Source organism: Nicotiana tabacum, chromosome 13, assembly GCF_000715075.1.
Source record: "Nicotiana tabacum cultivar K326 chromosome 13, ASM71507v2, whole genome shotgun sequence".
Lineage (NCBI taxonomy): Eukaryota > Viridiplantae > Streptophyta > Magnoliopsida > Solanales > Solanaceae > Nicotiana > Nicotiana tabacum.
In genome coordinates, this window is record NC_134092.1 from 85,268,045 (window position 1) to 85,293,647 (window position 25,603).

Consider the following 25,603-nt stretch of genomic DNA (forward strand, 5'->3'; position numbering starts at 1 on the left):
CTAAGAATCACACCCCAAACCAAATCAGATCAACTTATGAACTTCAAGTTCTTCCAACTTGCTCCGAACATGCCAAATCATACCTAAACTATTCAGAATTGTACCAAATTTTGCGTGCAAGTCTTAAATCACCATAAGAAACTATTTTCAGGCTCTAAATCCTAAACGGACCTCGATAACATCAAAACCTACTCCCAACCAAATTTAAAGAACTTTAAAATCTTCAATGTGCCAACTTTCAACTTTATGCGCTGAAACGCTCCTGGTTCATCCAAAACCCGATCCGGACACATGCTCAAGTCCAAAATCATCATACAAACCTATTGGGACCGTCAAATCCCGATTCTGAGGTCGTTTGCTAGAAATTTTGACCGAAGTCAAACTTAACCCTTTAAAGCCAATATTAAGGAACTAAGTGTTCCGATTTCAACCCGAACCCTTCCAAACTCGAACTAACCATCCCCTCCAGAGGCGGATCCAGGAATTTAACTTTATGGGTTTAAGATTTAAAATTCTAGAATAAATCTCAAGTTACTATACAATAATAACCTAACTATGTACGAGTGTTAATATTCAATATATTTAAAAGTACCGAACCACTAAACATAACATATATTCGGTAAATATCACCATTACAATTGTGCCTGACGACTTGTCATGTTTTGAAAATGATCAATGATCGCATCATTAGGTATACTTTCAAATACTTCATCTTCTATATAACAAACTAAACAGTCATTTATAAACTCAACACCAATTCTGCTCCGCAAGTCATTTTTGATGTATTTCATTGAAGAAAAAACTCTTTCTACCGTTGCAGTAGCGACAAGCAATATCAAACTCAACTTCACAAGTAAATAAATAAGTCCCCAAGTCTTGTGCTGCTCTGTTTCAACTAGTATTTCTGAAAGATCTCCAAGCCCTTTCAAGTTAAAGAAATCACGGTCTTCTCTTACATAAAGAATATAGTTGTCAAGATCGTAGTTAAGATCTTCAAGCTTGGAAATACTATACTAAGGAGGATAAAGTTTAGCAAGCTTTATAATTCTTTCTTTATCATAATTTTTAAAAGAATTATCTGAGACTCAAACTAGCCATACCAAGAAGTAGATCACTATTCACTGCATCAAAACGACTATTAAGTTCTGAAAGCTGCAAATCAATGACAACATTAAAATTATCTACACGCAAATGATGAGAGTATGTCACACTTGAACTCCTACTCTTTGACTTTCCAAGATGATAGTTCTTATCCATTTCAGGGATCATAATGCCATGCTTGGCACAAAATGAAGAGGCATCGACTATCAAAGATTCCAATTTAGACTCTCTCATTGATTATTGGCTCTTGGTGAAACCAACGAGCTTCATAGCATTTACAATATTCTGATCTTTTCTTTGCAAAGGGATATTCAAAGCATTTGTAATTGCTAATACTTTTAACATCAAATGCAATAAATACACAAACTCAAAAGATCTTATGTCATTCACTAGGCTTTTTGCCATTGATCTCTCAAAATAATTTGCACCTTCACTTGCAAGAACTTCAAGAACATGAATAATTGACGAGAATAATGCAATATAGTTATGCACTGTCTTAAAATGAGATCCCCAACGGGTATCTCCTGCCTTTGAAGTCCAAGTTCTTGATTTAGTCCACTTTCCGTATCAACTTCACCAAGCATAAACAATTCCTCTAGTTTTTGTGCTTGATCCTCTCTGAGCATCTCCCCGCACTTAAAAGAACTTCCAATAGTATTCAAGACATTAGCAACAATATCAAAAAATTGATCCACATCATAATGTTTCTTTGCAACAGCTACAAGAGTCAATTGCAATTGATGAGCAAAGCAATGTAGTGTTAAACCACTCCAGATAAGTAGGAACATAAGCAAAATACCGCATCAACTTTAATACTATATTCTAACCAACCCGAGTATGAAGTGTTAAACCACTCCGGATTAAATTGACGCAGTAGTCCACCAAAAATTCTTTTTGGAAACTTATGATTACGAGGTTGACATGGTCCTTCTTTAATATAATACCTCCTCACTCGGTCATGCAGATTAGGAGAATATTCTGAGATTTGCTTTTTTTCAGCAGGATCAGGTGTAAAATCCAAATTCAACATTTCATCTTTGTTTAATTTTGTTGAAGGCTTAATATTATCATGAATAATTGGACATGGAAAAGTACTTGGAAAAGGAAAGCTAGTACCGGAACTTGGAGGAGTTGGAATAGCCTTAAAAAATCTCGTGATCGTCATATATATATAAGAAGCAAAGTGTTACCTGCAAAATTGATATTGAATAAGATAGTCAGTCATCTATTTTATTAAAAATTTTCAACAATCATCTTCTCTAATTGCCAGCAAAAAAACTTCAAAAAAAAAGAAATAAATCATCCATAAGAAGTAGATAATGAGCAATTGTACCATTATTATAACTTATAATATATAAACTACATCATAATAGAGAATCATAACCATAGAGCCATAGATTCGTACCAGCAAAATCAAGAAGAAGATTGATTGTAAGCCTTTGTTTTAATTTTTGAAACCCTAACTTTAAAAGTTTAGGGTTTAAGAAGCTTCAATTTCTTAATCTGATGTGTCCCGAGAAGAATAAGATTCCCTATGATTTTTGATTTAATGGGTCCATAACTTTTAAGGAAGAAAAGAGCCCTCTTTAATGAAAAGGAACAAATGGGTCCATGTGCTGATGTGTTACAAACTACGAAAAGGACAAAAAAGGCTCCAACAACTCTAATAAAAAAATAGAGTGAAAGTGGGGAATAAAACTCTGGTCTCCAAGCACGGAACGGAAGTAAGATGACGTTTTCCACCACTAAACCCATAGCCTCTTTTAGTTTATGGGTTCATAGTTTAATATATAACCAAATTTTGCTGAATTTGTACAGTATATGCTTGGTTTTTGTCGAAAGTTATGGGTTCAGTTGAACCCGTACCCAATATGCTGGATCCGCCCATGATCCCCGCAAGTCATAAAATAGTATAAACACATACGAGGAGTATTATTTAGGGAACGAGGATCTAGAAAGCAAAATGACCGGTCGAGTCATTATAATTATAAGGGAAGTGGAGCTTGATATAATTATAAAAATTTCAAAAAATAAATTCAAATTGTGTAGGGAGCTAATGCGACCCAATGAATTGCTTTTCACTTTCTATTTGATTTTTCACCTAACTATATTCTTTCATCTAAAAGAATTGGTCTCTTTTAATCTAAGATCCGACTAATAACATTTCTAACTATCTTTAATTTGAATCATGCTTTAATATTTTGTTTTTCTTATTTTCACCTATTATTTTCTATTTTCTCTAAAATTTAAAGTAAAGTTATAATTTATCAATCATTTGGGAAATAAAAGGTTAAAATTATTTTATTAACAATTCAACGTAATTATTAACCTACTTAAAGAAAGAAATGTGAATGTGATGGATTAAAAAATTCTTAGGTGTTAAATTGTTGATCTATTTTCATATCGGTTTTCTCATAAATTTGATTATATTAGTCGATTTTGTTTTTATTTATGCACGAACTTGTTAAGAAGTAGAAAGGAGAGAAAGAAAAATATGTTTTTGGCTAAGTTCAACTGAACTAGGAAAAATTAGAAGAGAAGAAAGGGAGCAAGAAATGAGATAAATAGGGCGCTAAAAAGGAAATAAAAATTAATATGGAATTGTGTGATGACTGGCCATGTCATCATGCCACATAAGCGCCATTTGGCATATATTAATGCCATGTGAAAGCTTACATAGGAGGAATGCTTGTATTTGTGAGAAGATTCTAGAGAAGTATGGACATTTCCTTTAGAAGATCCTAGATGTTTATGGATTTGCTAGGAAAGTCCTTGGAATCTTCTAGGCTTGTAGAGAATTCTAGAGAAAGCCCTTATCTTGTAAATATTAAGGACTTGTGTAACAATTAATATTTGCACACTAGCCCCTAGGAGACTAGTATATAAAGGAGGCCATTCATTTGTAATTCATCAAGCAAACAATTCAAGTTCTCTCTAATACAAAGCTTCATTTAACAATTCTCTTGTGTTCTTTCTACCATTCTCTTAGCGATCTTGAGTATAGTAAGGCTGACTTGGCATAGCAAGAACGTGAGCAAATTGTCAAGTGCCGCACGTGTACTTAGTTAACGACTAAGGACGTGACAACGTGGTATCAGAGTAAAGGTTGCGACTAAGGGAATGGCGAACGATAGAGAAATTAACGCTGCCAACACTCAAGCCAACGTCATCCAGGATGCTGCTGGCAAGAGCGGCCATAACAAAAAGAGAAATGCCACCAACAAGGGCCAGGAGGTGCCACCTGAGGTTGTGTCAAATGAAGGGCTTACATCCCAAGAACCATCTGCCACTGAGGTGAGCGAGGATGAAGTGGAGGTCCTGCCTGAGGACGTCTTGCTCGGTAAAGAGTGGGTGATGAAGATGAACGCGGGGATGGACGCCGTGGAGATCTTTGGCCAACGCTTGGGGAAGGTGGAAGGCACCCTTAGCGTTCTTGAGGGGCACACTCTTGAAGAGATTGAGAGCATCCGAAATGACTTGGAGGGACGTACACAGACCGAGATGGAACTAAGGCAAACTATCACTGCCTTAGAGTGCAGACTCATGGAGGCTTTGAGTACTATCGATGCTATGAAGGCAAATATAGAGTCACTCGAGGAGCATGTTAGTGCTGGCGTGACCGAGGCACCCAGTAATGTTGTGGTGACGAGGGAGGCCAAGATCGAGGCTCCTAAACCCCCGGTGTTCAAAGGTGTTCGTGATACGCAAGAAGTGGAAAACTTCCTTTGGCACTTGGAGAACTACTTCAAGCACGGCAAAGTGAAGGACGACGAGGCCATGATCAACATGGCGGTGTTGTACCTCTCAGAGACTGCCATGCTATGGTGGAGAAGGAAGATGGCCGACGTGGATAAAGGTATATGTACTATTAGCACGTGGGATCAGTTCAAAGCCGAGTTCAAGTGACAGTTCTTTCCAAATAATATCTTGTACGAGGCAAGGCGCAAACTTAGGGAGTTGAAGCAAACAGGGAGCATACGTGTCTATGTCAAGGAGTTCACTACCCTTATGCTTCAAATCCCCAACCTGACCAATGATGACTTGTTGTTCCACTTCATGGACGGGTTGCAAAATTGGGCTAAGCAGGAGTTACAACGCCGGCAAGTTGCAAATATAGACCAAGCCATAGTAGAGGCCGAATCATTGATGGATTTCAGGCATGATAAGCACGACAAAGGAAAAGTCAAAGCATCAAAGTTTAACAATGTCAAAGGTGGGGGAGACCGTGGCAAAGGCAAGGAGATACAACAACAATACTACAAGACTCAAGATTCCAAAAAGCTGAGTGGCCGTCAGGGCTACGCCGAGAAGAAGGCACAAGCCAAGAAGAAGGGATATTACATATGTGGAGGGCCGCACAGCTTCAGGAATTGTCCCGACCTAAAGAGCCTTAGCGCCATGGTCCGTGAACGGAAGGAGCAGCCGCAAGGAGAGAGTTCAGGAACCGCACAGTTAGGTATGATCGGATTATGCAGTGCTGTCACAAAGCAATCTATCCAACCTACCGAGAATGGAAACCAGTACATGGATCTCACCATCAACAACAAGCCTGCTCGTGCAATGGTGGATACTGGAGCAACTCATAATTTCGTGACTGAGGCTGCCGCAAAAAGACTAGAATTGAAGCTTGCTCCAACCAACTCCCGCGTCAAGACCGTGAATGCCGAGGTACAAAATGCTCGTGGGGTAGCTAATGGAGTTGGTGTCAAATTGGGAACTTGGAAAGGTATGACAAACTTTACCGTAACCGCTATGGATATCTTTGACATCATATTGGGACAAGAGTTCTTTAGACATTGTCATACTTTGATCGATCCCTACCTCCAACATCTCTTGGTTATGGAGCGAGAAGGAGCTTGCATGGTACCTACAGTGTCTATGCCACACGGACAGAGCCAAGCACAACTCTCAGCTATGCAGGTTATAAAGGGGATCAAGAAGGGGGAGCCGACGTTCGTGGCAACCATCGCAAGTTTGGAGGAAGACAAGAGTTTTCAAGAGACACTACCACCTTGCATAGAAAAGTTGCTTGAGGAAAACAAAGATGTCATGCTCGAGGAGTTGCCTAAGCACTTGCCGCCTAGGCGAGAGGTGGATCACAAGATTGAGTTGGAGTCAGGGGCTAAGCCACCCGCATTTGCCCCATATCGTATGGCACCGCCCGAGCTAGAGGAGCTTAGGAAACAATTGAAAGAGTTGCTAGATGCTGGTCATATTTGCCCATCAAAGGCACCTTTCGGCGCACCAGTATTGTTCCAAAAGAAGAAGGATGGATCACTACGCTTGTGCATAGACTACCGAGCACTTAATAAGGTCACGGTGAAGAATAAGTTCCCAATCTCGCTCATTGCTGATTTATTCGATAGACTTGGGCAAGCCAAGTATTTTACCAAGGTAGATCTTCGCAAGGGCTACTACCAGGTTCGCATTGCAGAGGGGGATGAGCCAAAGACAACATGTGTGACGAGATATGGAGCCTTTGAGTGGTTGGTGATGCCTTTCGGCTTAACCAATGCACCTGCCACATTTTGCACCCTTATGAATAAGATTTTCCATCCCTACCTTGATCAGTTCGTGGTAGTCTACCTAGACGACATAATCATCTATAGCAATACCTTGGAAGAGCACATGAAGCACTTAAGGAAGGTTTTCCAAGTCTTGCGGGAGAACGGGCTATACATCAAGAGGGAGAAATACGAGTTTGCACAATCAAAGGTGCACTTCTTAGGCCATGTTATTAGCAATGGCGAGCTACGCATGGACGAGGCTAAGGTACGTGCTATCCAGGAGTGGGAGGCACCTATAAAGGTAACTGAGTTGAGATCCTTCCTTGGCCTTGTTAACTACTATCATCGGTTCATCTGTGGCTACTCAGCAAAGGCCGCACCATTGACTGAGTTGCTAAAGAAGAACAAGCCATGGGTTTGGACGGAGCATTGTCAAAGGGCGTTTGAAGACCTCAGAGCAGCTGTAACAGAGGAGCCAGTCTTGGCTTTACCTGACTTTGCCAAGACATTTGAGGTGCATACAGATGCCTCAGATTTTGCCATTGGGGGTGTCTTGATGCAGGATAAGCATCCCATAGCATTTGAGAGTCGCAAGTTAAATGAGACGGAGCGGCGTTACACAGTGCAAGAGAAGGAGATGAGTGCTATTGTGCATTGCCTTCGTACATGGCGACATTATTTGCTTGGGTCGAGGTTCGTGGTCAAGACCGACAATGTAGCTACTAGCTACTTTCAGACGCAGAAGAAGCTCACCCCAAAACAGGCTCGGTGGCAGGATTTCTTGGCCGAATTTGATTATGTACTAGAGTATAAGCCGGGCAAAGGTAACGTTGTAGTTGATGCCTTGAGCCGGAAAGCCGAGCTTGCTGCAATCACTTCAACAAGATGGGACATTCGTGAGGCTATAAAAGAAGGCATGCAACACGATCCAGCAGCCAAACAACTTATCGAGTTAGCCAACCAGGGCAATACGAGACATTTTTGGGTCGAAGACGGCCTACTACTTACCACAGGTCGGCGGGTCTACGTGCCTAAGTTTGGAGATATTAGACGGCGGATTATAAGGGAGAGTCATGACACAATGTGGGCTGGTCATCCAGGCCAACGTCGCACTAGGGCCTTGGTTGAGTCAGTCTACTATTGGCCGCGCATGCGAGATAACATAGAGTGTTATGTGCAGACTTGTCTTGTTTGTCAACAGGACAAGGTTGAGCAACAAAAACCCGGAGGACTTTTGGAGCTACTACCAGTTGCAGAGCATCCATGGGAGAGCGTGACTATGGACTTTATCACTTGCCTACCGAAGTTTGACGGTTATGGTACTATTATGGTGGTCGTGGATAGATTTTCCAAATATGCCACCTTCATGCCCGCCACACCAGGTTGCACCGCCAAGGAAGCCGCCAAGCTATTCTTTAAGAATGTGGTGAAGTATTGGGGCTTACCAAGGCATATTATCAGTGATCGAGACCGCTGTTTTACTGGGAACTTTTGGAGAGAATTATTCGATATACTTGACACGGAACTGCACTTTTCCACTAGTTTCCACCCACAGACAGATGGACAAACGGAACGGGTCAATGCCTTACTAGAATGCTACTTGAGGCATTATGTAAGCGCGCATCAGAAAGATTGGTCAAGGCTCCTAGACATCGCCTAATTCTCTTATAACCTGCAGCGGAGTGAGTCCACGGGACGGACACCATTTGAGTTAGCCACAGGCCAACAGCCACAAACTCTACATTTATTACCAGCCGCGTTCGAGGGAAAGAGTTTGGGGGCTTATCATATGGCTAAAGGATGGGAGGAGCAGCTTGACACTGCTAAGTCCTACTTGGATAAGGCAGCTAAGAAGATGAAGATGTTTGCAGATCGTAAGCGGTGTCCCACGGACTATAGAGTTGGGGACATGGTCATGGTGAAGTTTAATCCAAGACAGTTTAAGGCACTACGAGGCATGCATCAGAATCTGATTCGCAAGTATGAGGGGCCATTTAAGATAGTCGCCAAGGTAGGCAAGATCTCATACAAGCTTGACATGCCATCATATCTTAAGATCTACCCTGTCTTCCATGCTAGCATGTTTAAGCCCTATCATGAAGACAATGATGATCCAAGTAGGGGCCAATCAAGTCGAGCGCCTATTACTATCACCGCCTCGCACGACCGGGAGATTGAGGCTATTATTGATTACCAGGCAAGGTGAAAACAAGGGCAAAAAGCCACCGCAATGTTCCTCGTCCATTGGAAGGGGCAATCACCGGAGGAGGCCACATGGGAACGTTATGAAGATTTATGGCAATTCAAAGATAAGATCCGAGAGTTTATGCAGCAACATTGCGCCGCGGTCGTCGCAACATTAGGTGGGGGAGAGTGTGATGACTCGCCATGTCATCATGCCACATAAGTGCCATTTGGCATATATTAATGCCATGTGAAAGCTTACATAGGAGGAATGCTTGCATTTGTGAGAAGATTCTAGAGAAGTCTGGACATTTCCTTTGGAAGATCCTAGATGTTTATGGATTTTCTAGGAAAGTCCTTGGAATCTTCTAGGCTTGTAGAGAATTCTAGAGAAAGCCCTTATCTTGTAAATATTAAGGACTTGTGTAACAATTAATATTTACACACTAGCCCCTAGGAGACTAGTATATAAAGGAGGCCATTCATTTGTAATTCATCAAGCAAACAATTCAAGTTCTCTCTAATACAAAGCTTCATTTAACAATTCTCTTGTGTTCTTTCTACCATTCTCTTAGCGATCTTGAGTGTAGTAAGGCTGACTTGGCATAGCAAGAACGTGAGCAAATTGTCAAGTGCCGCACGTGTACTTAGTTAACGACTAAGGACGTGACAATTGGGACCAAAAAGTAAGAAAAAGAAAAAACCTTGAATAAACTAAAACAAAAAAAAAAAAAAATATAGAAGATTTCTGACATGGCCCGTGTGTAAAGCACTTCATACTATGAGACTGGTATTATATTCTCACGGTGTCATTAGTTCCACTTTAAATTAGAATTTCTTTTTTTTTGGGGGGGGGGAGGGGGGTAAAAATCACCTGTATAGTCAGGGTGTGTAACTGAGTTCTCAAGTCAAATTTAGAGTACAAATTTTCTTGAATAAGTATTGCAAGTTCATGCACGTAAAAATTACACGGGCGCCCTATTTGGTCGCCCCTATTTAACCTATACTCATATTTTTAAAATTATTTAATTTATATCCTAATTTTAACAACTTCAGACGTCTCCTCTTCTTCCTCCTGACCTATGCGCTCCTTTCTTCCTCCTCTTCTTGTCTATCAAATTAACTTTTCAACCACTACTTTAATATATTCACTAATAAAATGTGAAGTTAAATTAACAACTTAACCTATATTTGATTAAATACTGTCATAAAATAACAAAACAGAGTATTATTATTGTCCTCTATTTGAATTCAGAAACTCTGTCAACAGAAGGTAAATGCGGGCTTCTGCAAATTTTACAATCCTTTATTTTGCAAGCTCGAGATACAAATCCAAATGCACCGAGAGCGCAACATATACTCTCTAGTTCATCTTGTTATGTGCTTATCTCATACTGAATATACAGAAGTTCTAAATCCAGTATGAAGAACATGAAGAATTCCCCATGAGGTAAAGCCCGATGTGATACCAAACCAGCTCTTATTTACACTGAAAAGTTAATTTGTTCTGAAGTTTGCACTACAAATTGAAGAACTTTAGACTAATTTGTCTGAAGTTTGCACTATGAAATGAGGGGAAACTGAAGTTTGCCCTTGCACAATAAACTGAAGTTCCTAAAGTTTGCACTACAAATTAAAGAACTTCAGACTAATTTGTCTGAAGTTTGCACTATGAAGTGAGGGAAAACTGAAGTTTGCCCTTTGCACTATGAACTGAAGTTCCTGAAGTTTGCACTACAAATTAAAAAACTTCAGACTAATTTGTCTGAAGTTATCACTATGAAGTGAGGGGAAACTGAAGTTTTCCCTTACACTATGAACTGAAGTTCCCAAAGTTTGCACTACAAATTGAAAAACTTCAGACTAATTTGTCTGAAGTTTGCACTATGAAGTGAGGGGAAACTGAAGTTTTCCCTTGCGCTATGAACTGGAGTTTGCGTGATTACTTTTGCAAGTCAGGCCAAACTTCAGGCAAAAATATCTGAAGTTTTGCTTTGATAAGGCTACACTTCAGGCAAAAAATTCTGAAGTTCAAACTTGAGACATAAATTTTTGCTACTTCAGGCCCGTATGCCTGAAGATACCCGAAAAGTGGGTACGTTTGCGATTTTATTTGCAAAGCGGGTATAGGTTAAAATGTGACCCAAAAACTGGGTATAGATGCAAATCCCCCTCACTTACCTCATGTGCAATATTTTTAATTTTTGACCATGAAAATCTGCTTATGATGCAAGGTGGTTAAAAGATAAAGACCATCCCCAGAAGTGTCATATTTCGGCAATTTGTTTGTGCAAAATCACCCATCCATATGGGCCTCAAATCTGGACCGAGTTTTGAGCGTGCAGGTTTTCAATTTCTACGGGCCAAACTTAAACTCGCAATTACAACGTGGAATTGCCCTGGAACTTCATTGAATCAAATTTGAATTCCATTTTCGTCCAGAAACCTTTCAAGAGAGAGGAGAATGGTGAAAGATCTGAGCAACGATCAAGTATCCTCCATGAAGGAGGCCTTTACCCTCTTCGACACCGACGGCGACGGTAAAATCGCCCCATCGGAACTAGGTATCCTTATGCGTTCACTGGGCGGTAACCCGACCCAAGCCCAACTCAAGTCCATAATCACCGAGGAAAAGCTCAATTTGCCCTTCGATTTCAACCGATTCCTTGAACTCATGTCCAAACATCTGAAGCCGGAGCCATTTGATCGTCAGCTCCGTGACGCTTTTAAAGTCCTCGATAAAGACGGTACCGGTTGCGTCGTTGTTTCGGATCTCAAGCATATCCTTACTAGTATTGGGGAAAAGCTGGAAGCTGCGGAGTTTGATGAGTGGATTCGAGAAGTTGATGTTGGATCCGATGGCAAGATCCGTTACGAGGATTTTATTGCCCGAATGTGCGCCAAGTGATTTCCCCTGCCTGTGAGTATATTTTTGCATTTTCTTTTTAGAATTTGAATCTTATAATTTTGATATTTGCAAATTCTCTATTTTTTGTTTATTTTAATTTTATTTTGGCTTGTTATTCGTGTTAAAACTATTTCACGGATTATGTGTGCCCGTCGTGGAAAATTCAACCATTGAAATGTTTTTTAATGTGTGTGCTTCAGCTCATTTGTGTTTATGAAGAGACTAGTGAGAGTATGCCCGGGCTATGCACTTCATAGTTTTATTAAATATTACTTCTCATGAGAGGATCTCAAATATTTCTAGATATTTTTTAAAGAAAATTCTATATAAAGTCTTAAAAGTATAAATAAAAATTATATATTTATATGTCGGTTTGGTTTGAATTTTTTTACTCTTTACCAAACCAAATCAAACCAAACCTAATTGGGTTTTTTAAATGGTTTGTTTTTACTTATCAGTTTGGTGGGGTTTTTGGTTCGATTTGAACACCCGTAACGTTATTCTTAAACCTCACTCACTTCTGCATTTAATCCACCATATTATTATTGTATATGGCAGTAGATGCCTTTAGGAGTTACTTATAACAATCTACTATTCTTTTTTTGTAAATCAAAATTAAATATGTGAACAATCCATATCTATATGTATATTTTTGGTACTCTCCTAAATGTTGGAGTGCAATTTTAGTTTCATTATTAAAAGATACTCCTATGTTAGAGTTTATCTTCAGACGATCAATAGTTGTTTCAAAATCACTTAAAATCATTAATAAGATAATTTACATAAAGTATTTTGTTACTCTATTTATTATATGTTTTAATAAAATCAATGTCATTTGCTTATTTGTGTACTAAATTTATGCTTTTCCATAATCTAGTAGCTGTGAAATTTCGCTTTTGCTTTTCAATCTTGTCTTTCTGATTCAGCTCCATGTAGATTTCAATATTGAGCTAAGAAAATCTTTTTCTATGTGAAAACTTAGTTTTATGTTTTTTGGATCTCACCTTATTGGATACTACTACTGTAGGGGTGGTAAATGGGCGGGTCAGATCGGATATGAACAGATTGAAAATAGGTAATGCAAAAATGGATAAAATATTTAACCTAAATGGATAGAAATTGGGTTAACCGGCGGATAATATTATCCGTGGCTTCTTAAATATGATCACTCTTGGTAGAATTTCTAGTTTTCCAAACTTGAATAACCCTCACTTTAAGTCTTTGCAAATATAAAAGTTAAACCCATTGGTTATCCATTTTTAAGTGGATAATATGGATCTTATCCATAGTTGACCCATTTTTAAAAAGTTCATTATCCAACTCATTTTTAGTAGATAAAATGGATGGATTATTTTTTTATCTATTTTGCCACCGCTACTACTATATACTAACCGTAAAGTCAATGCTAAATTGGTGAAAGCTCTTGGTAGGAGTGGCATTTAATTTTCAACCTTGGGGGTAGGTCGACATTTTGATCTTTCAATTTGGTAGAAGACGTGACACTTTTTTTTGCTCCTATAGTTCAATCATTTGTTGAGGCACATTTCATTATTGTATTGGTTTATGCTCATTTTCCCCCATGTATTTCTGTCACGCCCCAAAACCGAGGAGCGTGACCGGCGCTCAACCGAGTGAACCCGACCGAGCAAGCCTGTTAGATTCCTTCTACCCAATTCATTCGTGAATAAAGAGGAGATGTACTCCGTTAATTAAATACTGAAGAGATTTCATTAACCGCTTCCATTTCATTTCCATTAACAGCATCATTCAATATTTCCAAAATAGCACGAGTTTATAGATTTAATGAAAAACATGTTGCCAAATACTAACAGTTCTAATCCAATTCCCAACATCAAATACCACCCACAACCTGTCTACGGAGCGTTTAAGTACAACTGAAGAGTAATATGGAAATGCCGGCAACAAGGCCCTGGCTATACCTCAACCACAAAGTACATGAGAAACAAAAGATGCATGACCCCGAAATGAAGTGGGGCTCACCAAATCGACTGAAAGGAGTGTACTGTTATCACTGATCAATGCCACCTGCTGTAGAACCACCTGCATCCATTAAAGATGCAGCGCCCCCGGCAAAAGGGACGTTAGTACTGTCGAATAGCACTAGTATGTATAGCTAGAAATCCTCTTTCAAAATAGAATGCCCATATGATCTATACGTGGAACACATAATATAATGTAATTGAAACAACCTGTACAAACAAGGACAACAAAAGGGGCACCTATTGTCTGCATTAATAATGTGTCTCATTAGACCGTCCTTAGTGTTCATATATCATATTATACACTTATGCGTTTCATAGACCGTCCATAGTGTTTATTCATACCGTACATCTATACCTCTTATACACAATGTACCTATGCGTTTCATAGACCGTCCACAGGATTTCATATCACAATGGATTTCATAACATAATGTACCTATGCGTTCACAGATCGTCCACAGGATTTCATAACACAATGTACTTCATAACACAATGTACTTCATTACACAATGTACCTATGCGTTTCATAGACCGTCCACAGGATTTCATAATACAATATACCTACGCGTTTCATAGACCGTCCATAGGATTTCATAACACATTATACCTATGCGTTTCATAGACCGTCCATAGGGTTTCATAACACAATATACCTATGCGTTTCATAGACCGTCCATAGGGTTTCATAACACAATATACCTATGCGTTTCATAGACCGTCCATAGGGTTTCATAACACAATATACCTATGCGTTTCATAGACCGTCCATAGGGTTTCATAACACAATATACCTATGCGTTTCATAGACCGTCCATAGGGTTTCATAACACAATATACCTATGCGTTTCATAGACCATCCATAGGGTTTCATAACACATTGAAAATAAAAGTACAAATACGTACATCTCATAACCTTTCACACCACATATCACCTAATCCGTACTTTCAACCACTTACAACATTATTATTTCATTGGCTCTCTTGGCCATTCCTATGATTCTTTATTCATGGCGCAATGGCCGTATTTCATATTCCACACTTTCACTTCTTCCTTTCATAGATCATCATCATCATAATTATCAACAAGTAGAATATTTCGGAAATCACAACTTTAAATTCATTAGTAATGAAGGCTTTAAACACAATCGATTTCTTTCCAATAAATGGAGTAGAATGATTGGCAATCGAAGTACAAATTAAAATCATACACAATTTTCACTCACGAATATGTAAGAACGCAAAACACATTGAAAATTACTTACAAAGCATAGCATTAGCCTAAACAACCACATATGAGCATCACTTGAGTTCATAAACTTTTAGCCGATTATATTGTCGAAGTCAATTTTGGAATAGTTGAGTTAAAGTTCATTTCATAATCTTTCTCACATTATTTCATTTCATTGGCACCATTGGTCACAAGTATAACTTTCACTATTGGCACGTTGGCCACACTTTATATTCCCAATTTACTGATTTCACTTCCAACCATCTTTATAGGTTATCACCAATAAGACATTCCCAATCAAGACTTTAGGTACACATATGAGCAATTGAGAGTCTTAAGAATATTGAGATTTTCTCACACAATTTGGCATACTAGCTTTCATTTGAAATACGATTCAAGCCACCACATTTTAATACGCAACCCATACTTTGAAACTCACGGAAACATTATGGAATTCAATTCCAAGAGAGAAAGTTTAGCCAACATACCTCACTTGAGCTTCCTTACACTTTAAATGTTCCGGAATTCTTAGCAACTTCAATCTATTGTAGAAATATAACAAATTGAATCAAAATTAGGAAGATGATCATGGTTCTAGCTCACTTGAGCATTTTATCAAACACTAGGTGTGCATAAGGTTTCAATGTCCTTTTTATGAAGGATTCCATCATCCCACAACCCAATCTTTACCATTTTTAGCTCAAACAATCTTCCTACACCCTTTGATAACACATGCATGTAAAATAATTAACTCTCATACCCAAAAATTATCTTGCTAGTTACCTATTTTCAGAAAATTTCGAAATTAGGGTTTAGGGTGTAGAATCTTACCTCTAGGATGAAGACCTAGTGAGCTTCCCTTCTTAATCTTCCAAAACTTGAGCAAGAATTGAAGAAAAATTATTGAAGAACACCTTCTCACTCTAGGGCACTCTCTCTCACTCTAAAATATCAGATTATGTCTTAAAAATGGCCCAAAGAGTGTATTTAACGAAATAGGGTCGGGTTTTAAAAACCCAAAAATGGAGCTCCGGAACAAGGTATGCGATCGAACAACCGATATGCGGACCGCATATCGGTCGCATAATTGGTTACAAAATAGCCAAAAGAACTAAGTGTGCATAATGCACCGCATAACAGTTATGCGGTCGCATAATCGACCGCATAGTTGCTTCCAACTGACCCAATTAACTGCCTCACTCTGCGGCCATTATGCGATCCGCAGAGTGGTTGTGCGGTCGCATAATGGACCGCAGAAATGCACTATTCCGCCAAAACTTTTCGCATTGTTCAACCCAAAAGGTTCGAGCCGCGGCGAGCTACAATCCTTAAACACGTAAACCTAGTCCGGCACCATGAAACATTATTTTCTTCACAAATTCTACCGGGCTTTACACTTAAGTACTTCGAAATTTTTCGGGGTGTTACAATTTCAATATTGTTTTTTTTTGCTTTAGATGAAATATTACAAGGATATACTCCCTCCGTTTCAATTTAGATGAGGTAGTTTGACTCGACACGAAGTTTAAGAAAAAAAAAAGACTTTTGAAACTTGTGGTCTTAAAAGCTTAAGGGGTATAAGTTTTGTGGGGCCATGACATTTGTGTGGTTATAAAAGCTTCTCATTAAAGGTAAAATTGGTAAAATGAAGAGTTTAACGTTGAATTATTTCCAAATTTAGAAATGTATCATTTATTTTGGAACAGAATAAAAAGGAAAGTACCTCATCTAATTTGAAACATAGGGAGTAATAAATATTTCAAGTATGATACAATTTATTTACTGTCGATACTAAAAGATCTAATAATTTTAAGATCTTTCATTGAAAGATATTCAAAATTAAAATAGAGATAACAATTGATTTTAAACATATAAATTTACAATTCTTTGCATGATCAAGTTTCTAATGATAAGTAAGAGTAAAAATAATTAATAAAAATCTCAAAAAAGCAATGCAAGTAATTAAGATAAAGACTATTTAAAAAGCTAATCACATCAAAACTTCCAAATTGCATAACAAATGATGAAAGTTTTTTAAATTTTTTTAAGCAAGATCTTAAGATAAAATTTTCATGTAATCATGTTAAGTATTTGTATATAGTTTCCAACCTTTAATTTACATCTACTGTACTTAAATTAAATCAAACAGTATCTCCAGTCAAATGATTTATTGTATGGATAAGAATACACCCAGTAAGTATTAAAAGTAACATTAGCCACGTGGTTATTAAATGTGCCCCATGATTTTCAAAGAGTTGTACAATGGCTATAAGAAAATTCGTATTCTTGCTCTGGCAAAATGATAAATAAAGAGTCAGCTGGGACCCACGTCTTAGAAAAGCTTTTGGATATAATGTGGTGATGTATGCTAAGATAAGCAAGGGGCAATTCGGTCTAGTCACTCAAATATCCATATGTCAGCTACAGTAAGATTCCTTTTTATCCAATCACATTGTTCCATTCACTTACCAGAACGCCCTTGAGGTGCCAAGCAGGCATGTTGACCTCCTGCTAGCTTATTCCTCCTTATTAGATAGTAATAATAATAATAATACGAGAGGTTGCCTTTTTTTGGTTGTTGAGAATTTCATGTACTTTTACCTTATATGATACTGATATTTTCGATATTGGAAGTCAGTGCCATTCTTAGAAACCGACACCTTGGCCATGGGCAGATGTAGCTTTGGCTCGGACTTTTTGTGTGTGTGTTAGAAAAGTCACTAAATTAGTGTAAATAATAAATCAAATGGATTGTGGTTGCATTTCGAACTCGATCCTATATTGTTCAAATTCTGAATCCACCTCTGACCTCCCTTGCTGAATGGTGGCAGCATTAGAAGTTGAGAGAGGCATGATGGCAGGTGCTGGATGTGATTGTGAGTCAAAATGTACATGGTAATGCTGGTCGTGTGTGTGGGGTGGGGAGTTCAGATATGGAAAAAAGTTATTGCTATTTGCTACTAGAAACAAGTGGGCAGCAATGGAAATACTAGGAATGACAGTTAAGGAACAAGTGGAAAATATGTCACGTATTGGTAAATGGAGTCTTAAGAAAAACTTTAAATTTAGTGCTTCTTCAACAAATTCTGTACTCAATTAATCATAAACCCATTGTTCATCTTGTTTTGGCCAGATATATCAGAAACTTGCATCAAATATTTTTATGTGTTGTCAGTGACAGCTCCTAAATTGTAATACTACCAAGGATCAGGGCTGGTGCTAGAGTTTTTACTTTTGGGTGGCCAAGCGTTGGTATCGACTAAAAAAGCAAGTCGTTTACAGTGTGCACTGTGAGAAAATTTTCCAGTGCGATTTCTAAGTCTTTGTTTGTGTTGAGTCAAGAGTGGGTTGCTCTAGTGGTGAGCACCCTCCACTCTCAACCAAGAAGTTGTGAGTTCGAGTCACCCCAAGAGCAAGGTGGGAGTTCTTGGAGGGAGTGAGCCGAGGGTCTATCGGAAACAACCTCTCTACCCTAGGGTAGGGGTAAGGTCTGCGTACAAACTACCCTCCCCAGACCCCACTAATGGGATTATACTTGGTTGTTGTTGTTGTGTTGTTTGTTTGTGTTGAGTCATTTTCTATACAAAGCAGGAAATCTTAATCTGATAGATTAAAATTTTTCAGGTCCTTTAAATTTTGTTTTTAATATACTTGTTTTCGAAAAGCTCTACGGAATATATTGAATTCAACGAAGCTGCCACCAAACTAAAAGTTTGCATACATAATTGTTGAAAATAGAAATATTTCTCCCACAAAAATATGCAAAATTTGTAGAGGGCGAATAATACACTCGGATGCCGGGTTTTGGGAGAGTGCGGTTTTGGGACTTTACTACTTTGTCGCTACTTATCCCTGCCAAGGCTGCTTTGTTCTTAGATATTATGAATATGAGTGTAGTAAAACATACATCTCTATCAAGAAAGTTTTTTCATTCTAATTTTCTTGGAGAGGCAGACTTGGTTTTGTTAAGAGTATCATTTATTCAGCTTAAGCCATAAGACATTAGTTTCAAGTTTACTGCTATACACAAATATTGAGCTCCCTCAATTCCAGTCTTTGTGACTGTATTTCAATTTGTTCCAAAATGAATGACATGTTTCTAAATAATTTTACATAAACTTTCCATTTTACCCTTAATTACAAGCTTCTGTAGCCACACAAGTGTTTTGGCATGCTTAAAACCATAAGTTTCAAAAGTCTTATAACCACACAAATGTTATGACATGCTTAAATTATTTGGATAAATTTGTGAAAGTGAAGTCGTTTGTTAGAACATGTCATATGAAGGCAGAAGTGACAAGTTTAAATAAACCCTCTCTATGTCCCGGGGCTTTGGTTCAACGGTGAAGCTAGTACAATGCAGAATATGTAGTAAGGTCACGTCTAGATTCTGAATCCTGGCGCAGGATGTGTGGTAAGCTACTTCAAGAGTTCGAAACCTGGGTGGCGAACCAAGCATGGTGTTTATGTAGAGAAGAGTGTAAAGGAGGTCCCTTTATCCGGGGAGTTCCGAAGCTAAAAATAGTGGATTTTTCTGTTATAAAGACAATTTAAATAAGTCCTCTCTCCTCTAGTCCTCTCTGTACTTTTTTTGATATCTGGAGATGATTCAGATAGACCAACAAGGAAAGAGAGTCTAATAAATTGAAAGAAAGACGAGGTACTTGTATGCTACAATCTCCATAGTAAATGCTATGCAAGATAACTGAAAAGGTACTTTAAACTAGAACATACTGCTTAAGGTTTTGGTTTATTGCTTCCATAGTCCTAATTAATGCGGACACTGTTTATAACGAGTCATGAGAAGGGGATGTGAGTGGTGGAGATAGCATTTTTGTGCTTTCTGGCATGGATTTGAGAATAGGGGCTTACCTTAAATGGTTGACAGTAATATTCAATAAAGTTATGCATTCACTGAAAGTTGAGCACGGATCCCCCTCCTCCTTATCTCTTATCTAGTTATGAGGGATAAATGCAGAGTTGATGGTTCATCCTTAGTGACCGAAATACCTTATTCAATTCAATCTATTCCCATTGTTCTCTTTTTTCTCCTTGTTTTTTTTTTTTTTTTTTTGTTGTGTTGGAGGGGGATGGGTGAGTAGGTTGCTGGAGCCACTTGGAAGAGCCTAGTAAATATAAGGAAAAAATCTTTTTTTTTGTACTGTTTCATAATATAAATATTGTTAAGAACTTGGCGACTCCTAAACTCAAAAATGGCCCGAAATGCCCATTCTGAGCTCGCTTTATGCTCTGAAACTTGACGATTTGGTTAAGGTTTGGGGTGGCATTATTAATAAGAATATCCGTTGAGACATCTGTGATAGTATTTGTTTGAAGGCTTTGAGTGACCTAACCTGTCTTACTGTACATTTTGCCTTGCAGGTGATTTTCAATCTTTTGCTGTGTTATTCGTTGCATGAAGCAAGTACCAGACTTTATCCTTTTGTAACTTAGTCTTCCGTTCAGCAAGTTCGCTTGCTACTTGACTTGACAGATTCTATTTGTTTGCTGTGATTGAAGAATTTGTGATTCAGATTATGATGAAATCCTGGATGTGCTATTTAGCAATTCTGATATGCATAGTCATCTAAAACCTAGAAGTACTTGAGGCATACAGTTGTTTTGTATAGTTCATGTCTTGTAACTTTAACCCATCATGTCCGCTTTTCCATTACCCTTTGTGCTGATGAACTTATCTGCATACCAAGTTATTTTTCATCTCCAATGCAGCATCAATCAATTTAAACTGAAAATATGTATGCAGCGGTCCAAAAGTTCAGCGAGCTGGGGTATTCATTATTTGGACTTAACTGGAAAAGCTCACTGAGCCAATATCGTCAATTATTTTGGGTTTCTTTTTATCATATTTGGTTTGAGTTTTCAAAAAGTTTCAGCTGTCCGTTTTGGTTTTGATTTTGGTTCTTTTGAGGAAATTGAAAAAGTTAAAAACGAAAAGAAAAGAGTTCCTGTAATGTAAGGTGTATAAATATTGTTAGCTTCTTTACTTCTTTTGGTGGAGGCTAAAGGCGTTTCAGACGTTTGTCATAATACTCCGATTGTGATTTTGTGGAGATTTTAACAACACACCAAAGGGAACGTAACAATCTAGGCAAACTTTGGTTTTATCCTGAGCCTTGATAGTGTCAATTTAAACTGAACAATGAGTTCGGTGACCAACTAAATCAGAGTTTAAATCGACAGGGCCATAGTATATGCAGCTTTACTTAAATAGAGTCCACGATAAGAGGTAAGAAGTTAGAACGAGTGTATATAACTAGTTCTCGTAAATTAGACAATTACAATGCACAGCACAAAAGAGAAGCGGTGCAAGTATGTCTGCTTCTGATTCAGTATCTTTCTTCACACCTGGAAAATTATGTCAGTAGTAGCCAGCAAAGAAATCAGCTACTGTTAGTTCTTTGGAAAGCCAACTGGGATGGTTCGATTTATTTTTCTTTCTTCTACTTTAAAAGGTATAGGTCCTAAACAATTTTTTGATGTCACACATTATCCATTATGTGCGTCGTTACACTTGCTAGAGGATAGAGTAAAAATTACTTTTTGCTGGAGAAACTCAATATATCAAATACCAATAGTAGCATAAAGAACAGAACAGTGAGAACAATTTTTACTTCTTAAAGCGGATACGGAATACAAGATGAAAAAATAAATAAAAAATAATTGGTTGAATGATTGTGGATCCTGTGGCTGCTTGTACTGTTTCTGCCCTCTTTAATCACTGAAATCAATCTGAAAAAGCATCTTTCATTCAGATGTCCGGTCTATGCTGCTCAAATTGCTCAGAAATCATAAAACTCATTAGGGCCGCGTTATTCACTCCGTGATTAAGACCACACTCATATTTTTTACTCTCAAACTACCCCGTAGCATGCTTTTCACCCCCCCTTTAAGAAGACAATGTGCTTTTTAATTAAATTTTTATTACTTAATTAATAAGTAAATGCTTCATTTGATTTTCTAACTATTTAAGTTTTAAAAAAATTATTTAAGTTAAACTATTTGTTTTGATGCAAATAATTTCGACCACGCCTATACTTTCTGCAGTTGCCCTAATTTGGACACCATGACTGACAATTCCAACTGCGTGATATGACAAAAATATTATGCTATTCTAGAAGTTGCATATTGGTCTCTGCTTATTTCTTGGTCAGAACTATAGTAGTACAATATAGGCAAGTGAAAAAGAACTATTGCAATTTGTTTTCTTATTTTAATATTTATCTATACGAGTAAAATGAGGCGATATCAAAATTCAAAAGGACTTTCATGGCAGTGGAATATCTTTTTTCTTTTGTATGATTATGTAAACAAAGTTTACAGCTATGCATCTCGGGAAGAAGAGCCTATTACTCACATCTATTTTGATTTACAATGTCTATAAGTTAACAATGGCAGGGCATGTTTCTTTAAGGCAGTGGAAAGAACTGTATTGGTAAAATTCGGCTCTGACACGCGGACAGATCGCATGATGACACGATATTGCTTGAAATAGATTTTATCCCTGGTACCATATAGTAGCGGAACATTGACCTCGCAAGTAAGTGTATATGAACCGATGACTCCTCCCCGGGAAGATGAGGGTTGTGTCCCGGTGAAGTACCCAAAAGATGGTTCCGGAGATTCATCAATAAAGTAGTAGCTCGAGATTTGACATGGTCCTCAACCGTCCCCCGAAATATTAGGGATCCACTTATATCTCCCATGCCAGATACTCCTCCTACAATCGAGGAGTATCTCGGCAGTTGTTAACCACTTAGAGCAATATGCAAAAGTGGAATGAGCATGTGAACGTTAGACTTAGGCTATAAATACCCTCACTCCTCTATACTCGTATTCTGTTGAATTTTCTCTCAACTCACTCGTTATTCAGAGATGTTGTATTTTGGTCAAGCTAGGCAATCAACCTCTCTTTACTTTGTAACCATTGTGGCTCATATTGAAGCTCAATAAGATCATTCTTACTTTTGCTTATTTATTTTCATTGCTTTATTTACAACTTTTTAGCCTATTTCTTCTATCCATTCGACTAAGCTTTGATTCGAACCGATTGCTAGTGACCTCCTTAAAAATAAATTTAATTGTTTATTTCTGATATTATTTTTGGGTTAAACAGTTTGGCGCTCACCGTTGCCTCTAAAAATTGAGCGTTTAACTCAAAGTTCTGGTTGCTTTTCTTATTACAGGGCTCGCTTCTCACTTATTTGTGAATTTCCTTTTCATTTTGTAACTTAGAATGACCAGAAAGAACATCTAGCCGGCTGATCAAAGTAAGGCTTCACAATGTAACAACCCGATCGGCCGTTTCGAGCTTTAGTATTCCATTCGGTGGTTTGAGACTGTTCATATTATGTATTATGACTTGTGTCTATGGTTGGTTTCGATTTTTGAGTGGTTCGGGATTGATTTGGAAGAATAATTCTTGTTTTAGAAGCTTTAAGTTAGAAGAGTTGACCAAGTTTTGACTTTTGGGTAAACGGACTCAGAATCGGGTTTTGATTGTTCCGATAGGTTCGTATGATGATTTTGGACTTGTACGTATGTTCGTATTTGGTTTCGGAGGTTCCTAGAAGAATTCGACACTATTTGCCGAAAATTGACAATTTGAAGAATTTAAGAGTTCATAAGTTTGACCAAGAGTTGACTTTGATGTTATTGGATCCAATTGGTATTCCGAGACTTTGGATATGTCTATATAGTTGAATTGAACTTGTATGCAAAGTTTGAAAGTAATCTGAAGTGTTCAAGTGTTATTCAGACACTCTTTTGAAAGAATGAAGATTTAACAGCTTAAGAGAAATTCTATTCGGTTTGAGCCTCCATTCCTTGTTGTGTATTCCTGTGGGTTTTTTAGGCTTTGGATAAGTTTGGATGATGTATTTGTACTAGTTGGTAAGATAGGATGGGGTCCCGAGAGGCTCAATTTTATTTTAGATCATTGGTTGAAAACCTAGTTGTTATGGATTTGAAATTTTACCATGGTCAATATCCGGTCAAGATGACCTCTTTTCGGTGTTTTGAGTGTGCGAGCAGGTTTCGTAGCATATTTTATGATTGAAATGCATATATAGTTTGTGTTCCGGAGGTTCCGAATGAGTTTTGGGTGCTAAAACGAAGATTTTCTTATTGCTGTTTTTTTCTGGTGTAAGTAATTACCAAAATTCCATTTGTGTCCCTGAAATTTTCAGATTTCTTTTAAAATTTCAAAACATCACATCTCCCTCATTTTAAGGCCAAATCGGGTGATTCAAGAGGCTATCCTGGGTGTGATCTCGCAAGGATCATGTTAGGCTTATCAAACGTGGGTTTCAGGATCATCTAGGATTTGATTCGAGTTGGGACACCTGCTGTACTTTTTTCTTATTACGGAATTTATTTACTTTTTCTCACAAGGTTTTGGAGCTCGGTTTTGGGCGATTTTGGAGGAAAGTTTTACTACTTGGATTGTGGTAAGTATTTTTGACTTAAATTTATAATTATTTCATAATTCCAACCTCAATTTTAGTGTTTGATTAATGATTTGAATTGCAGAAATTGGAGGTTTTAGTAAAAACTTATTAAAACATAAATTGATGGTTTGAAGGCTGATTTGAGGTCGGAATTGAATGATTTTGGTATGGTTAGACTCGTATCAAAATGAGTGTTCAGAATTTGTAAGTTTTGTCGGGTTCCGAGGTAAAAGCCAGGGTTGACTTTTTGATTTTAGTTAAAGATCGAATCTTTATTATCCAAAATTATTTTCTATGGCTTTTATTTATGATATTACGTTATTTGGGATAGATTCGAGCCGTTCGAAAGTGAATTTGTGCAGGAAGGGCTTATTAGTAGATTAATTTAGTTTGTTTGAGGTAAGTATCTTGCCTAACTTTGTGTGGGGGAACTACCTCTTAGGATTTGGGTTTAATTGTACTATTTGAATTATATGAAAGATGTGTATACGAGGTGACGAGTGTGTACATGGGCTTATATATGAAGAATTGATCGGTTTAGACTCTTAGGTCACTTATAGGCATTTAATTAAAGTTGCTATTGTTTGTCCTATCTTTCACTATCAAGTTTATTCTTACATGCCTTAGCTAAAGTTGCTATTACATGTTCTATTTTTCATTTGTCGAGGTTACTCTTATATGCATTTAGTGGTAGTTGTTATTACATGTTATTTCACCCATTGTTGAGTTATTCTCATGCATTTATTTGTAGTTGCTAGTTCGTGCTATCTCTTTTCTTGTCGAGTCTAAGTTATGCATTCGATTTGAAGTTGCTATTTCATGAAAATGCCTTCATTGTTGAGTTATTGAAGTTGTAGTTGTTGAAAGCTATTAACCCGGTTGTGGTTGAAATTGTTGGTTATTGGAATATTCTGGATTTTGGCTCGTGACAAGTTGGTATCAGAGCTCTAGGTTCATAGGTGCTACGAGTCGTAAGCAAGTTTAGTAGAGTCTTGTGGATTGGTGCGGAGACGTCTGTACTTATCTTCGAGAGGCTACAGAACTATTAGGAAATTCCATTTCTTTCATTCCTTATCCTGCAACATTGATTCATCTTAAAGCACATATCTTACATTCCCTTACATCCACTCGTATACGATATTGTGCACTCGATATCAGCTATGCACATATGGTTTGTGATGCTGCAGATAGGCTACAAGGAGGCC

The 25,603-nt window shown here is 37.8% G+C and overlaps 1 protein-coding gene and 1 non-coding gene across 2 annotated transcripts; one reads left to right on the forward strand and one right to left on the reverse strand.

The window, feature by feature from the left end:
• Window positions 1-632: 632 nt before the first annotated feature.
• On the reverse strand, window positions 633-2,131 carry LOC142168204 (uncharacterized). The gene is made up of 4 exons (XM_075228860.1): window positions 1,933-2,131; window positions 1,530-1,819; window positions 1,096-1,152; window positions 633-1,013 (listed from the first exon to the last, which is right to left on the reverse strand). Exons 1-4 carry the CDS (start codon window positions 2,129-2,131, stop codon window positions 633-635), a joined length of 927 nt encoding a protein of 308 aa, XP_075084961.1.
• Window positions 2,132-11,169: 9,038 nt separating this feature from the next.
• LOC107800480 (uncharacterized) lies at window positions 11,170-20,630 on the forward strand. The gene is made up of 2 exons (XR_012698067.1): window positions 11,170-11,712; window positions 20,314-20,630. It is a non-coding gene; the product is annotated as an uncharacterized LOC107800480 (transcript).
• The last annotated feature ends 4,973 nt before the right edge of the window (window positions 20,631-25,603 follow it).

What these genes read in the sequence shown, in the direction of transcription:
- LOC142168204 (XM_075228860.1), bottom strand. Translation starts at nt 2,131, where the DNA reads ATGTTGAATTTGGATTTTACACCTGATCCTGCTGAAAAAAAGCAAATC. An exon ending in GTTTAACACTTCATACTCGG is followed by an intron (nt 1,820 to 1,932) that starts GTTGGTTAGAAT and finishes TGACTCTTGTAG; the next exon opens with CTGTTGCAAAGAAACATTAT. An exon ending in GTGATCTACTTCTTGGTATG is followed by an intron (nt 1,014 to 1,095) that starts GCTAGTTTGAGT and finishes TATCCTCCTTAG; the next exon opens with TATAGTATTTCCAAGCTTGA.